This window comes from Bombyx mori, chromosome 15 (genome assembly GCF_030269925.1).
Source record: "Bombyx mori chromosome 15, ASM3026992v2".
NCBI lineage: Eukaryota > Metazoa > Arthropoda > Insecta > Lepidoptera > Bombycidae > Bombyx > Bombyx mori.
This window is the reverse complement of record NC_085121.1, coordinates 1,283,359-1,301,244: the sequence shown is the minus strand read 5'-3', so window position 1 is coordinate 1,301,244 and position 17,886 is coordinate 1,283,359. Positions and strand designations below refer to the sequence as shown.

At 35.8% G+C, this 17,886-nt stretch overlaps 3 protein-coding genes across 3 annotated transcripts in view; 2 read left to right on the top strand and 1 right to left on the bottom strand.

Annotated features, from left to right (window-relative positions):
- LOC101744232 (innexin inx1) overlaps positions 1-9,744 on the top strand; it is a 59,591-nt gene extending 49,847 nt beyond the window's left edge. The window contains exons 7-8 of the mRNA XM_021349472.3: positions 410-571; positions 2,530-9,744. Coding sequence (XP_021205147.1) covers positions 410-571; positions 2,530-2,587 — 220 coding nt within the window. The 3' untranslated portion in view covers positions 2,588-9,744. The remainder of the gene's footprint in view (positions 1-409; positions 572-2,529) is intronic.
- A 556-nt stretch (positions 9,745-10,300) lies between these two features.
- LOC101736984 (uncharacterized) lies at positions 10,301-16,660 on the bottom strand. Its single transcript, XM_038015909.2, has 4 exons — positions 15,905-16,660; positions 14,498-14,621; positions 13,548-13,653; positions 10,301-10,432 (listed from the first exon to the last, which is right to left on the bottom strand). The coding sequence occupies exons 1-3, from the start codon at positions 15,996-15,998 to the stop codon at positions 13,569-13,571; spliced, it is 303 nt and encodes a 100-aa protein (XP_037871837.2). The 5' UTR covers positions 15,999-16,660; the 3' UTR covers positions 10,301-10,432; positions 13,548-13,568.
- Positions 15,973-17,886, top strand: part of LOC110385632 (probable RNA-directed DNA polymerase from transposon BS) — a 43,137-nt gene continuing 41,223 nt past the window's right edge. Inside the window, exon 1 of the mRNA XM_062672381.1 lies at positions 15,973-16,069. The gene's annotated coding sequence lies outside the window, so the exon portion shown is untranslated. The remainder of the gene's footprint in view (positions 16,070-17,886) is intronic.

Here is a 17,886-nt window from a genome sequence, read left to right as displayed (position 1 = left end):
AAGATGGGGCAGCCGTTGTAACTATACCGAGACCTTAGAACTTATATATTTTCAAAGTGGGTGGCGCATTTACATTGTAGATGTCTATGGGCTCCAGTAATCACTTAACACCAGGTGGGCTGTGAGCTCGTCCTAGATGGGTATCTAAGCAATAAAAAAAAGAAAAAGATAAATTGTGTGTGCTCACAAGATAATTTAACGACGAAGGTGTACAGTCACGTACAAAAGTAAAACCTTGAGATTTTCCTGGTGGTAATGCACACTGTCCGTCTAGTTCGGCCATGAAACATGCGCTTCGAAGGAAATCGTCTGAATGTCTTATAGGTAACGGATTAATTGTGAACTCCGATAAGATAAAAATACTATATACAAATAAAATGACCTCAAAAATTTGGCCCGTTGCTCACAGACTGGTCATAATCTTCATGCCGGCGGTGAGGCCACGGTTGCTGCACGCGAGGTCCCGGACCTTGTCTCTGGAGACGGCGGTGGCGGTCTCGCGCCGGACCGACCTGGGAGACTGGTGGCTGCTGTACATGCTCGCCAGGAACATGGACCCTCTCATATACAGGTGAGCGTCTCTGGGAGAGGCAGGGGACCGCGGTCTCCCGGGACTACAGTAAACTCTTATCTATTGCAAAACAGCAGAGTAATTCGGGAATTAAACAAATTTCATAGCAAGTATTCTCTGGACGTTTCTGCTGGCATGAGCTTTTTAAATTATGTAAAAGTGTATTTGGTAGTAACTGTGATATTTTTTTTCTCCTACCTAAGCTGAGAGCTTTGAGAGGTTATTTCGGCGTACCTTAACTAGTAGGTGAACTCACGGGGCTCAAACCTGACGACGTTGCTAACACGAGCCCTAGCAAGAGCCGTGCTTCGCAGAATCTACCACCGGATCGGAAACGCGACCCACTGAGAAGATCCAGCGAGAAACTCAGTGGGCTGTGTCTTAGGGTTTATTTACTCGTCGTCCTTCGTCGCAAACGCCGGGTTCGACGAGAACAATGACCGGGTCAATGTGTAATAATGTAAAATTTTGTAAAAAAAATTATGGTAAAAAACCTAAGAAGAAATGGATGGATTGCGTGAAAGACGATATGTGTAAGAAGGGAGTGAGCGAAGAAATTGTATATAATAGAGGAGTATGGAAGGAGAAAACATGTTGCGCTGACCCCAGGTGACTTGGGGAAGGGCAGGTTAATGATGAATGTTAAATTTTCATGCAGTGTTATATATATATTTTTTCTTTTTTCTCTAGTATTATACAATAAACAGCTTTTTTTTACCAATGGATGCAGTCGGTACCTGTAATTGTGTTAGCATTTAGTGTGAGATCAATTATTATGTTACCTGTAATGTTCTGTGCTGCTGTATAACATACCAGCATGTTATAAATAAAATAAAATTTCTGCCGCGGAGTACCCAATTTCAATTAGTCTTTACTCCAAATAGTTGACCAGGGTCATAATAATGATTAACTATTGTTTACATAAGAAATAATTAAAACAATAAGTGGAAATAATATAAGAAGTTAGGGTTTTTAGCGGGGATCGAGGGGTCGGTCCCCTTTTTGCAAATGCACGTGAACGTCGACGTCATTGTTCAATAGTGTGCTCTCTTTCGCACCAAATTTCTTAATACACTTTATATGTAGCTTTTATTTTTTGAAAATTTTATAGTCTTAACTCTTATATTCGGTTATATTGAAGACAACTCTTATTCTTTTATATGAAAAATTATATGAAGCGAAATGAACTGAAATTTATTAATTTGAGAGTAAAATCAATTGGGTTACAATTAAATTTTTTTAAGGGATTTTATGACCTGGTTACTAAGACCTTTAAGTAAATTCTTATTTTAATTTATATTCTTACTAGCGACCCGCCCTCGCTTCGCTTCGGAAACATTAAAACACACATGAAACCAAAAAATAATAATAAAAAAAAACAAAAAAAAAAGTAGCCTGTGTTCATCAGGGACAATGTCGGCTTCTAATGGAAAAAGAATTTTTCAAATCGGTCCAGTAGTTTCGGAGCCTATTCGAAACAAACAAACAAACAAATCTTTCCTCTTTTTAATATTAGTATAGATTTTTACAATTAAATGAAATGAGACGAAATGAGATGAAATAGAGTATCAGTATAAGAGTTCGACGTGCAACTTAGCCATAGACACAGCCCACTGAGTTTCTCGCTGGATCTTCTCAGTGAGTCGCGATTCAGATCCGGTGGTAGATTCTGCGAAGCACTGCTCTTGCTGGGGCCAGTGTTAGCTACACTCCGGTTTGAGCCCCGTGAGCTCACCTACCCGTCCGTACCAGCGTAGCTGGAATAAGCTCTTAGGCTACCGGCGATAAGGTAGAGAAAAAAAACTAACAAAATAAAACAATTCACACAATATTCCCACTCCCGTTCCCCCCTTTTATTTCTGTTTTCATTGATCTCCTTATCAGGTTCAGTTACATGTTTGTCCGAAGCGATATTTAGTCGAAAACAGTTGAACTTATATAATGGTATGTTATTGCAGGGAGCTGATGATAGACTTAGTTAAGCGTATGGGAGAGAAGATCCCGCCCAGGGCGTGACGGCGAGCGAGGACGCGGCGCGGCGCCCCCCCGACCGCTCCCCCCACCGCCCCCCCGACCGTCGCCGTCATCGGCGCTCAACACTAGCGCCATCTAGAACTGCTGTACGACAACTACATTCTAATTGTGAAATACAATAACGGGAGACGTGAAAGTGCTCGCAGATTGTCCGCAAGTCGCTCACATTGTTATTGACTTGGCAAAAAAAATATTCCATCTTTCCGTTATTGTATTATGCAATTATCAAACCGTTATTTAAGTAAGACAGTTGTTTATTGTAGCTACCGCGGTATACTAAAATTGTTTTTTTTTTAAATGGATTCGTATGAAAAGTTTTTAGAAGTCGATCTATTAAAATTGTATGTTAAATTTTGTGTTGATTATCGAAGAAATAATCTATTCGGAACTTCGATTCTGAGAGGCAGCATTTATAAGGCGAATCTGTATGTAGACTCATCGTTGTATTGAGACGCCTTCCGAGGTGGTAGCGTTGTGCCCGATCAGTGTGCTCAGTGTGAGTATCTTAACGTTCTGGATAGCGTAAAAGTTAACTCAAATTTGTATGCAGTTGGAACAGCGCCCCTAGCGGCAAACGTACGCAAACAATCCCATTCTATACAAATAGAAGTTAACTTTTACGCTATCGAGAACGTTAAAAAACTCGCACAAAGCACACTTGTCTTTTATACCTCTCGTTGGGGGAACGAAGTCATTGACCGTCCGTTGATAAGTTGGTACTGGTACTCAATAAGCATGCCTTTAATTAAGAATTTTCTGACGAGAACCATTTATAAATACTATCTGGTCTGAAATCACTTTGCAACTGCCCAAAGAAGCGTCTCAATTGTGAGGCCCGGACTAGGGATCCGGACAGCAATAAGTATTTGAGACAATGAAGCATAAACTACACAACACTTGACTGAAAATAATCGGGATCAAAATGCACGATTGGCTAATCACACAAGTCGTACACACATATGACGTCACGCAATATTATTGGTGTCAATATCGACGTGTATTGCAATTTTGTTTAGTGGTTTGAATGTATTTCTCATTCGAATCGACGTCTGGTAACTAGAATCAAGTGATTTGATTATCTAATATATATCTCTTGGATTGTTTTGTTATTGTTGTCCGTTTGCCTATTGTGCTATATATTATTTGCTGCCCATGCAAAACCGACGTCACGATCCCGCTCAAATATATGAATTTTATAATTATTTTAACGTAACCAATAGTTTTTGTTAAGAAACACACTTTTTTATACGTCATTAACTTCTTTTTTTTTTTTTTGAAAGGATATTGTCACAACAATAGCTATAAGATTCAAGAACGATATTTATAAAGTTATAAGTGTGATCAAAGAGTTTTTTATGCGGTTAAAGACTTAGGTTAATAATGACAACTTTTATAGCTTTCAGTTAAACAATATCATGTGTTGTTTTAAAAGTAAAAAAAATATATGTTTGTGTGACTCACAATTATCAAAACTGTTTTTTTAAGTTAGTGAATTTACAAAAAAAAAATTGATACTTTAAGGGTTATGATGATACGATTGCGTATTGAGTTTTACAGAAGGAATAAAAAACAAGCTTAAAAACAAAAAGGAGTTTCTCAAAGGACGAAATAATTCATTCTTCGTCGTGAAGTCGAATTAGTAAAGGATCTTATTAATTATCAAACATTGAGAAGATGTTCCTAAGATATTCCCGCGAATTTTGGCATCGTATTTGTATATTGACGTCACTATTCACTATCGCGTGCTCTGTCGTAAACGAAATTCAAATTATTTCGGAGTAGATTTTAATGTTTGAGTTCGGCGATCGATATTCGCGGATAGTTCTATCTGAAATAAAATATTAGTTAAGCTGCTGTCGAATATATTTGAGACTTTGTTAATTTGAAAAACAAATAAATAGAATCTCGTTGGAAATATAATAAAAAATGATTTTATGAAACGTTGTGTTCTTAGATAAATACAATGAATCTGAGAGTCTCTCTCCTCCTACCTCAAGAAAGACATTCGTAATAAAAATATTTTTATTTATTTATTTCTAGATAAATATAACGAAGATTTCGTTTCGATCATCGTGTTTTTGCATCACATTTACAATGTTATCAATTCGTATGAAATCATTTTTAATGCATATATGACTCTTAAAAAGAATACGGACGTTTTACGGATGTTTTATATAACAATGATCCAAAATTGATAAATATTTTTTAATTTTTGTAAATCCTAATGAGGCAGCGCCATATTATAATATATTGATATATTTGTAGACAAAGGTTTTTTAATAACTTTTTTAAAACTTGCAAAAATGAAATGCGATAGGATTTTTTTTTTAATATTTCACACATTTTCACTGATTCTCATTCGATTCTGGGTTGTGCTTAGAATGTTGAGTCTAGGGAATAAGAAAAATCGAGCCTAACAGATAAAAGATGGCGGCTTTACTTCTAAGTTAAAACTAACGCAGTTGTACTTGACTTGTTTGACCGCGACTTTCTTAATGAGGCTATAATAATTTATCTAGAGCTCAAGATGCTGTTCTGTGTGCAGAGGAATATACAATCTATTTTATATTTTTATTACAAAAAAAAAGACAAAAAATCTGACGACGAACTAGAGATCACATTATCGCGTTTTCCTAATCATATACCATAAAAAATATCCTATATATTAATCTAAGTAGTAAATTATCTATGTGCGATATTTCATTCAAAACTATTCGGTCTATTTTGCGTGAACGAGTAACGAGCATACTAACCTACGCATTTATAATATACTAGCTGTACCCGTCCGCTTCGCTGGGCATCTGAAATTAACATTATTATTTCTCACTCCCACAAATATTCTCATCATTAACGCCCCCGCAACTGGTGTAGGGAGTCCAACACTCATATAAATATTAGCCTATCCATTAAGTACATGTATTTTCTACATGGATACCAAGTTTCAAGTCAATCGGATGTATGGTTCAGTAGTTATAACGGAACATCCGTAGAAACCACTAAATTTATATATTTGTATAGATTAGACGTTAGTTCTAACAAAGTTCAAATTTCATTCGTCCGCGGACACGTAAACTCTTAAATTGTAGAAACATCGGAAATAAAATAATTAACTCAAAAAATCCAAGATAATTTTCGAGTTTTTTTTCTTTTTCTCGTGGATTGGTTCTTTATTGCATATACAGTTTATAATCCAATTTTTATGTTGTCGTTAGTGAATGTTAAATAAAAAAAAAACAACATGGCTGCCTGTACCTCTGATAGAGAGAGAGAGCTTTTAATTATTTTCATTGTTTGGATCTTTATTGCATATCACGATCTGACCGGCTATAATCTGTATTTATTTTCTTCGTTCTCTAAACGTAATCACTGCCATGAAAACTTTTCAAGTTATATTTTCAACGCTAAAGACATATTGTATTTACATATCATAGCAATGTTTTTATTTATTTTTTTATTTTAACGTAATCTCAAGAATTGTTCGTATTTAAATATTAAGTATGTATGTATTATTAATTGAAATGTAAATCTCAAAATTAAGTGAAGCATAATTATAAGAGTTTTCACAGATAATGTGATACTCTGTAATGTTTTTTTTTCATCACAATTATTTTTAAATTCTGAATTGACTATGTTTTTATTTTTGTATGCGTAAGTAATAATGAACCGTAATTATATAACGTCGTTCATTATATTAATGAAAGTATGTTTTGGTAACGATTTGTGAATTTTGATTGTGAAGAGTTTAGTGAAGTGAATTTTGAATGTTTTTTGTTTCGGAAATTTTGTGAATAGATTTTATAATGTTCTTGTACAATTTTACATGGCAGCAGTAATATTGTGAATGAACACGTATCGATCTACCTATTCCTGACTATTTTACTCCAATGGTAGAGTTTTTCTGCCTATTCCTGCCTATTTTACTCTGATGGTAGTGTCTACCAGTGAAATCGTACAACACTCCACTATACAATAATTTGACATTGAATCTCTTCACAATCGTCCTATTATACATATGTATGTTAAGCTCACGAACAAAATGACTGTTTTATATGGCCTTAGTATGTATATGCATGTGTAGAAAATAAGTTGACTATTGTGGTCCTTTTGGACTGAGTTTGTGAACTTCAACATTCTGCCGTCCGCTTCGGATATTAGAAAGAGACATAATCATAATCGGCTAATGTTGTCCTTTTCGCACGACCGACGCGCGAACGGCGACAATTAGTGCGTTAAAGATGGCGGCAAACTATATTTTTATTTGAATATTTGTTTAATTAATTTTACACATTCTTTTAATATGAATCTTTTTCAATGATTGACAGTTATAATTGTCAAAACTCAAGCTAGCCGTCTCTTTCTAACTTTGGCAGTACAGAACCGAAGCAAAAGGCAGCTAGCTCATTAATTGTAATATGCGATTTTGCAATAATGGACTTTAAAATTAGGTCGCGCAAGGCTTAGATTTGTACGTATGTTTTACGAATGTATCGTTGACATATCTGTTCGTTTTTACGAATGCTCTCCAATATTGAACCTTAAGGGTATACTTGTAAAACGTTAATTCGACTGCATTTAATTATTAGTAAGGGATATTGTGTATTCTATTTCTTTGCTGTTAAAGCTTATAATGTTAATTTTGATCCGCTTGGGTTTAAATGGGGAGGAGAATCTCCTAGACTTTCTAATTGTTGTGAAAGCATCAGTATCCTGTCGTTTTTGATAGGGTCTATGGGCCTCATTCCACACCACGCGACCGGCTCGTTTTCCTATATACGGCAATATAAAACACGAGCAATTAGTTTGCATTAATTCTGCCGCTTATACCGAAGCGAATGTGGCGCACGGCATTTATAGCCGAGACGTCGGTGATCATCCTCGCGAGCACACTATCTATCTTCCAGCATTTCAATTTTATTTATATATAAAGCGAACGAATTATGAAGAGCAGTTCGGTTTTAAATTTAATGTGATTAAAATTTGTAGTGTCAAGAAAATCGTGTCGAGCGAAAGTAGCTCTTACGCAAACGTGTTGTGATCTGAAGATCGTGTTCATTTTAATTAGACTTCCAATATTTGGTAGCTTTATATTTACAATTTATGTAACTATTATGGGAATGTAGATTATGATTTTGCGTAGGATCGTTAATGTTTTGTATCGATAAAGTGCGGCTCGATTTTTTTTTAAGAATCGATTTTTATCGATTCTTTTTAAGACTCAAGGTCAAGGTCAAATGTAAATGAGAAATTCAATTTACGTTATTAGTTTTGAATAACAACATATATTTTGCTGGCAACAACTTTTGTAAAACCTCCGTCGAGGTATATAAAAATTAAGTATATTAAGAAGTAATAATTGAAATCAAGTCAGTAAAGTTCTATGACATGCTTGAACCTCTCCGGTTGCGATGAAATGGGCTCTGTCTCGTTGTTGTATTACGAGTTTAGGCGTAGAATTTAATTGCAAACCTTAGAACAGTGACGTCATAATTCAATAGCGTTCTGTCGCGCGTTCTGTGTAGCGTGCATAACAACAAATAAAAATACATTTCACTTTATTAGTAAGCAGATTTTGATTTTGTGTTGTCTAGAGTCAAAACATATCACAATATACGCGGAAAAACAATATCAATTCATCATGGATGAATGACTAATTTGTTTTTGTCCGCACCAAAAATAGACTGGTTTTGCATAATGATGACCTTACAAATACTGCAACTTATCTGTCTTAAATGTCATAGAAAATTCAGGCCTATTTAAAGTCGGTTAAGGTAGCTCACAAAAACTGACAATTTTTTTTTGTGCTGTCGATAAACAATGATTCTTGAAAAACTTGTCACTTCTATTATTTTATCTTGCATTTTGATTTCGCAATATTATTTATTATAGTTAACAATCAAAACATTTTTTCTAAACACCCTTTGTATAATAATAACAGAAGTCTTTGGGAATAGCCCAGAGATTTGTGATTGGGAAACAAACATTCAAATTAAAAACAATATTCAGTCAAGGGTCTTATTAGGTTAGCGTCTTAGAAAGTTTTTCTTGAATTCAAATTTTATATACTAAATAATGGATGCAATGGTATGGTATCAATAAAGACTTGGGCTGCATGAGCCAAATCTCCTTTAATTTTTAGGTGGAATAATAAAAAAACCATGGTTGTGTTTGAAAAAATCCCTGAGAATAATCAAGAAACATTTAAAATGTCCTTCAGCTGATTCTAATTGCTTTTTTGTTCATTTACTTTGAGGTTTCTCAATTTTTTAGTTTAGTCCTTACGTAGAACGAATGGTTAACCGAATTATTTCATATATAAATTTAGTATATTCCTTTATAGAAAAGGTTATTAAGTGATTTGCTTCATTTACAAATTGGTTCGTTTATTTTTATCTTTTACATCACTACATATATTTTCAAGGCCTTTGGCAGGAATAACGTGTCTTAATTTTTTTCTCAAAATTGTAATGGTTCTTGGGAAACCATTGTTGCCATTGAGGAGTTTATATAAATCATCAATTATTATATACATGCATAAGTATCTATATTATATTATATTGTACCCTGTTTATGAAAAATGATTTGAAACGGATTGAAATCAAGTTAATTTATTTGAAATTTTAATTAATTGGGCATGAAACGAGACGACTTTAAATAATGTCCCAGTAAAATAGTCGAATTTACTGAGACTTTAGTTGTTCTTTTTGGACCAAACCGCGTTGAACGATTTTGTTCCATTCTCTCACTTTTGTACTTTCGCAGACGCTAAAGGCTTAATTAGCTATCGTTATTCCACTTTATAACCCGAAGAAACCCTGAATGATCAAACTAAAACAATTCAGACAAATTTTGCTATTCGCTTCGCGTTCCCGCCAATAAATCTAGCAAACGTCTTGTTTTCACGACGTCTCCGACTTGGCAGCTGTCAGTTTTGACGTTTTACATTTTTGTAATGCGGAGAATCGATTAAGTAATCTCGTCAATTGTATTAGTTAAATTTACATTATTTATTTTGAAGCCATTATTGTGTCGTTATAATTTTAATGATGTATGTATTATGTAATCTAAATTAATAAAAATATTATTTTTCTTAGTTCTATACTTTTAAGTTGAGAGTAAATAAATGACTTGATTTTTATGAATTTGATGTTATTTTTTTTTTAAAACAAACCTAAAATTATGAGCGAAATCCGGCCACGCTTTTCCGTATTTTCGGCTGATATTAAAAAGCGAATTTTGTTCACAATGTATATTAAAAAAAAAAATCTTCAGGCCACGTTCGTCCACTGGTTGACAGGCCTCTGTATGTATAATACATAAAAAATAACTAATTATGAATGTAATAATTGCTTTTAGTTTTGCACGGAACCCAGAATCTTTTCTGAAAATTAAAGGAGCCTAAGTTACTCATAGTCTCAATTATCTGTCAATGATTGTGGCGTCAAAATTGGACTTGAGATTTTGGAGATTAGTCGGAACAATCAGAGACTGAGTATATATTTCTTAATCGTACCGGGGGGTGGCGGATTCAATCGCTATGCGACTTAACCCGAGTCAAAGAGAAGTGATCACACTCATGCATTTGTTTACCTTATTCAGTCTAAGGTGACGTCGGACAAATTGTTCCCCGTCTAATTATCATATAAATATTAAATAAAATTAATTAAAAAATAAAAAGAAAGAATAAAAACTACGTGCTTCTTATAATATTTATATATTAATATTATTTCAATTATCAAATTTAGTTTTCAGAATTACTATCTATTAAATACTATCCATGATATATATATATATGATAAATGTTTGAAATTTCTTCCTGTGTACTTGGTCCTGCAACAAAAAAAAAGCATGAAGGAATAGAGTGACAAAGGGAAGGAAGGAAACGAACGGCTTACAGTAACTACCGTAGCTATTTAATTTTTCTATAAGTACAGGAAGGATTCCTTAGTTAGGAAAAAATAAATCATTATCATATCAATCCGTGTATTATCTATGGTCAATCCGCTGTCAAACTTTGAAATATTTTTATTTGTAAATTCCATAGATTATATGAATATACTTTAATTGCATTCTTGAGAATCCATTTGACTGTATTTTTTTTATTTTTTTTTTATTCATTAGATGGTTGGACGAGCTCACAGCCCACCTGGTTTTAAGTGGTTAATGGAGTCCATAGACATTTACAATGTCAATGCGCCACCCACCTTGAGATATAAGTTCTAAGGGTTCACATGAGATCCTACCACCAGTAATTACGCAAATTGTAACTTTGCGGGTTTGATTTTTATTACACGATGTTATTCCTTCACTGTGGAAGTCAATCGTGAACATTTGTTAAGTACATACTTCATTAGAAAAATTGGTACCCGCCTGCCGGATTCGAACACCGTTGCATCGCTCGATACGAGTGCACCGGACGTCTTATCCTTGAGGCCACGACGACTTCATAATGCATGCAGAAGAGAGCACTCTGATTTTACAATATCCCGATCACAGGGAGAGTTTGGAATCTCTGGTTCTATATAATATGTTCCATGGGTTGTGATGATTCATTGTGATTGTGTGATTTCACCGTCGTTATCGTCATCGGGGCAGAGTTCACCTATTTGAAATCACAGCGCCATCTTCAATGCATTTTCAGAGATCATATCTGTATCGTACCATCCGGCTCTTGAATAAACTCCTCTCCATGATGTTTGTTGTTATAACATGTCGTTATTCAAATAAGAGTCTGCCGCGGTTAATACCCGTCTTGGTTGTGTCAAAGATATTACCAACGTCCATAAGCTACAAATTACCATAGTGTAGAGGCCATCTGGTTTATGAGGCAAAAAGTCAATAATTGCCAAAATACTCCGCTTGATTCAGTATTATTTAAGTACTTTTTTTGTCTTTTTTCTCTACAGATGCACTCTTTATTTCCGTAAATGTGTTTGTTCAGATGCGCACGATCACACAAGAGACTGTAGCCACGTCGAACATTACACAAGTGTTTTATTAAAGTGTTCATTTTTAATTAGGTATTATTCAAATTTGAACAGCATGTAGCGTGACTGTCGTATTGAAGAATCCAATTTTACTAATTATTGTTAATGTGGTCAGACGAATATTAATCATCGTATGCGACGGTTTCAGGAAGTTGTTTCTTTCATGAAGCTGCCGAACAAAATAAAGGATTTTCCTCGGTATTTGCACGGCATATCATCACGATATTAATGATCATATTATTATTATTATTGGAATACTGCACAGTTTTCGCGGTCACAAACGACTCTTGATTATGCCTACCGTACATTATTCAAACTTTAGGAACACCGGGAACACAACTCGACTAACAGTGCTTTGAGGTACCTTAAGCACCAGTCACCGTTCTCTTCGAACCCGTCGCTGGCGACGAAGGGCTCGACGAGTAAATTAACTCCCACTGAGTTTCTCGCTGGATCTTCTCGATGGGTCGCTTTTCCGATCCGGTGGTAGATTCTGCGAAGCACTGCTCTTGGTAGGGTCAGTGCTAGCAACGGTCTGAGTCCCGAGAGCTCATCTACACGTTAGGGTTACGCTGACATAGCCTCTTAAGGCTTTCAGCTAAGGTAGCAAAAAAAAACCGGAGCTTACGCCCAAACTAACGTCACACAGCGCCGGCAACTCACGCTATGATATCACAACGTGAATGTGTTCCCATCACTAGGTATTGAACTGTCTGCATAGTCAAAGGTCAATGGGACAGTCTCATGAGAGCCGTGGCTAAGTCAGCAGTCTTAATTTTTTGGCGTAAAAAGAGATTACCGAATGCAGTTCTTTTTTTTTTTTTTTTTTTTATTGCTCGTGTAGACAGACGAACATATGGCCCACCTGATGGTCAGTGGTTACCGTCACCCATGGACTTCAGCAATGCCTGGGGCAGAGCCAAGTTGCAGCCTACCGTGAAATTAGTTAGTTGTATGCGTTAAGGCGCCACTAACATTCCAGTCACACGTTACCTCACAGAGACAGAAGCCCTTCTCCTTTGTCCTCTCACCCCGGAATGACGCTGAGTTTTTATTTCATTTCATACCTGAGGAGCTCTCTGGTACTTATTACTATATTTACTCGCATGGGTAGATACCTACGAGTACTCAACATACTGTTTATTTATATGCCGGAAATCAATCATGTATTCCAGCTTAAGACGTCGAGCCCATCTCAAGATCAGTAAAGGCCACACGTTGTGATGGCGATAGACTCCGGTTCTCACTTAGCACCGGGTACTCCATGAGTTCGTTCACCAATCCAAGCAATAATAATAAGTGGTTGATAGTCTCTAAACTCACATCGAGACGTAGGCATACTATTGTATTGTATATTCCATTTAGTAAGTTCTTTAGTCAGCTTCGCGTCAGCTATGAACAGACTGGTGGCACCTACCCTGTGGCCCCACAATGCGTTCTACCACCAGAAGAAAGCTTCGTCAGTAGCTTAAGCGACGTTAATGTACAAGTATTTATAATAACTAGTGGTCCCGCAGTAGTCGAAATTCGACTATAATTAATTGAAATTATAAGTTTGAACATTATTATGGTTATATGGTCAAAGACTATTATACTTCTATAATCACAGATTTCGCCAAGACTACATTATAAACAAATAATATTAAAGATAAACAATATTAACCTATTTTCAATTTGACCACAGTTTTTGACAAACTAAAGTTTGACAATAAACAAAGAGTATATTATATACATATGTGTGTGTGTGTGTCAAATACATGCCAGTGTGTGTAATGTTTTCTTTATTGATTTAATGTATTTTTATGCGTTATTTTAAAAAAATATTAGCATTGTGCACTCCTTCTCTATATTCTCTATAAGTGTGGGAAATTTCATACTCCTCCGTCCGCGCAATTTTCGTAAAAAAGGGTACAAAGTTTTTGCTTCACGTATTAATATATAGATAAAAAATAACTAACATTGTTTTAACACGGCTTTGTTCAAAGAATGCAGATTGTGTCACGTTTTTCTTCTGTTTTGGTAAAGGTACATACAGGGGTGTCTGTGCTCAGCTCATCTTTACACCTGAAACCAAATTTTTTTATCTTATTGATTTGCTATCATGTCGGACACGTGTATATCCTTGACTTGGAGCGCTTTCTAAATTGATTTTTTGGTTCAATTTTTCAATCTAAGTACACAATTGAAGGCCAATTTCGAAATGGTTCAACCCTACCCAAAACTACTCATGCGCAAATATACACGTGGACATAATGTTTACTAACACTATTTATATATTTAAATATACTATATGCAAATATTTATATACCTACACAAAGAATCTTTTAAGATAATTTTCACCAAAGTCAAGATGTCCAATTAACTTCAAGATTTGCGTACGATTCAAGTTTCGATAAAAATTCATATAATACCTCCGTTAAACTTAATATCCAGATCAGAATCACGAAGATTAAAATCCATCATTGTAATTTTTATTTCGAGTTGCGCTCTTGTTTCTTTATTTGTTTTTAAGCAACATTTTGATACGTGAGTTTAATAAGTAAGTTAGTAATTATTTATAAGTCTTAGTACACGTACATTACTCAGTACATTATATAATTTATTTTATTTGATATGTATTTTTTATCTATGTTTTTTATATGTATTTGTATGTTGGTATCTATATTTTTTTATTTTTTATTGCTTAGAGGGGAGGACGAGCTCACAGCCCACCTGGTGTTAAATGGTTACTGGAGCCCATAGACATCCACAAGGTAAATGCGCCACCCACCTTGAGACACAAGTTCTAATGTCTCAATGTAGTTACAACGGCTGCCCCGCCCTTCTAACCGAAACGCATTACAGCTTCACTGCAGAAATAGTAAAAGTTGTAGTAAATAATGATAATGATAATTGTAGCATAACTTACGATTGGTGTATGACAGCATCGTGCGCGCAGAAGTATCGGGTGCATTCAGCTTCCTTCGAGTATGTTACAGAATCAAAGGGAAGGACACCATCGAACTCCCTGATGTAACAGCCTTGAAGGCCACCTACATACATTTAACATTGTTTATTATACACATATATTAATTGATGACAGTAATCTCCTCCCGAGGCGCCAGGGCACCTGTTACCAAATCCCCTATCTCTTGGTTGAGCCTTTGTACATCAACCTCTCCTGGTAAGTCTGAAAAGGCTTCCGGGCCACCAGTATTCCTTTATTAATAAAAAAAAGGTAATGATACAACAGGACACAAGAGTTTCGAATTTAAAGAAGATACGACAAAGAATTTAGTCTGAATTTGACTACAAAATATACGCTATATTATTATTTTTCTTTTTTTTCTTTATTTATAACGGCTTCTCCACCCTTCAAACCGAAACGCATTACTGTTTCACGGCAGAAATAGGCGGGGCGGTGGTACCTACCCGTGCGGACTCACAAGAGGTCCTACCGCCAGTCAAATATATGAAATTATAATAAGATTGTGTATTTTTGAAAGCAATAAAAGTCAATATTATGCAGGTTTCTATTCTAAGTTTTAACTATAAATTCATAAAATACGTAGGTTATGTATCTTTGTTATTTATTACAAAAGAGAAAATTGAAAAATTAAAACGAATTTAGGCAAACGATAATACGGTTAGTGTTTGTGTTTTGTTTACAATATACAGTCAAAATCTGTTATAACGACATCGAAGGGACTGCTCATATTCAGTCGTAAAAACCGATAGTCGTAACAACCGGTGATGTTTAATGTGTATCGTGCAAGTACAAACAAATCGATAGGGAATTATTGGAAAAATATATTTACATAATACGCAATTTTTCTGCAATATTAATTTGTTTTCTTTTTCTTTGCGACATTTTGAAAGTTTCACGAATAACTCCACAAAGTTTTGGTGCGTCTTATGTATAGATAAGTAACAAACTAACTGAAGAGATATGAAGAAGCGGGCTTTGACTACCGCATAACACGTGTTTTGTTTCTAAGAATTAGAAAAGACCCTACACTAAACTAAATCCTATTGTTTTCTTTCCCGATTTTAAAAGCCATTGAAGACAAATGTGGATACCTATTCAAATTGTTTACAATACAGCTTAGCCGGTCGTTCTAACAGATCTAATTCTCCGAAATATTAGTTAAATGTGGTCGTTTTATGAGGTATGTCGTTATTACCAATGTCGTAGAAAGCAATATTTTTAATAAGGCGGTCATATGGCATTCAGCCGGGACCTTTGTTCTTGGTTATTATAACCGGCATGTTGTATTAAACGATGTCGCAGTAAACGGTTTTGACTGTAGTTACATATTATAATATGAGGACTCACTAAATTTATCAGGGATTGGCTCCAAAGCAGAGCGCTGTATCGCCGCCGAAGCTAAAGTAACGCAAACACAGAAGACTAGCGTTTTCAACGACATGTTGGTTACGAATAAAGCGTGGATTTAATAATTCTATTTTATATCTTAGACGTGGTTATTGAAGTATGCAGGTGCGTACTCGTGGATGCAGAATTTTATTTTATAATATTTTCTTTATTTATTTATGAAGACTTAAAAGTAATGTTACATGCTGGGGTTCGGGATAAATAAAAGTTCTACCGAGGTATAAATTGGAGCTGTATTAACACTTAGAACATTTAACCAACACTTTACAACTCGTAATTCCTTCTTCTTCCGCTTCGCTTCAGGTGATCCGTTCGCTATTTCGCTTCGAGAAGTTCCGATTAATAGCTGACTTCATGTCATCTCTGCAACGTAATGCAATAGTTGATACAACATCCCTAAACTTATCGAGAACATTCTGCGCTAGTCGAGTAACTTCGACGTGTGTTTCCGCTATCTGACAATAGATGGCGTTGTACTTCTCGAGCGTTCTCGATGTTACTAGTTTCTTTGATATTTGTTTCTGCTATTCGGCGATAGATGGCGTTAATCTTACAGGCGTAACAGTATCTCCAAGGTCTCGACGCATTTTTGTCTTCAGGAGTCCGAGGGTGTCCGCAACATACGCCTCCAGCGCCACATCCCGGATTCATCAATCCTCTAAGCTTCCCCGACGTAATATAGTCCACGTTTCTGCTTCGTGCTGAAATATGAGGAACATTAATTCATCAGACTTCGATGTTGATGATGGGTGTCTCGAGATGAAAGTCTTTGACCAGTGTGTTGGCAGTGATGATATAGGCAGTGAGACATGGTCGATAGCAACAGGCCTTATCAGAAGGGCAATGAGGAGGGCTATCCTCGGAGTTTCCCTGTGAGACCGAATCAGGAATTATGAGATTCGTAGAAGAAGCTAGGTACCTGACATAGTCCAAAGAATTGTTTCAAGTGAAGGTGGGCAGGGCATGTTGAAGAACACATCGCCGCTGCACCGGAAAACGCAGTCGGTCTACCCCGTGGGTAGGTCAGACCTCCCACGGGGTAGACCGACGACCTGCTCAAGGTCGCGGTAATCTACTGCGTTGTGGAGGACCGGTCACTGTCGTGAACATTGAGGGGGACCTATGTTCAACTTATACGTCTATGGGCTGATGATGTTAATTTTATTGAGGGAGACCTATGTTTCTCAATATTTCCTCTGTCATTGATGATGATTATGTTAAGGGGTAATTATATGATAATATCCCCTCCCTTTTCAATTGTTATTAAGTCGGGTCATAACGCCCCTGGCCATTCCAATATCCCGGTATCTCCCTACACAGCCGCCATTAATACAAATGTATGCACTTAAATACAGGCAGAATTAGTGTTTTTATAAAAACTTCAAAATAAGTACCTTAGTACGTTCGATTTAGGTAGGAAATAATAATAATAAGGAAAACAAGCAAAAAACAATCGGCCCCATGTAAATACGTTTTGTTTGGATTACATTTATGCTAATTTACTTCATCAATAACTAAATAGGTACTAGGTTCGAGGCTTTTTAGTAGTCAACTGTGCTTTGATTGAGTCATCACCTGAAATAGAATGTGGATATTAAAATCGAAAAGTTTTTGTTGCCAAGCAACATTCGCCATATGGATTTCGAGTTGTGGTTTTAAGAGGATGTTTTTTATTTATAGTAGAAAATGTTACTACTTTCAGACTGGCTCTGGAAGGGAGAGGCGGGTGGGATGTCGCATTGTTTTTTTATTATTCACCTATTTATTTAATCTTGACCGAGATTAGCACCTCTCCTAGATACTGACAACGGTACAGCTTCAGAGTAATATGAATACATTAAAACGGCAATTATTAGCATGCTTAAAAATTCCCCCCTCCATTTTTCCTCACATCCTGCGAGTCGCCATGTGGAAGGAAGTTA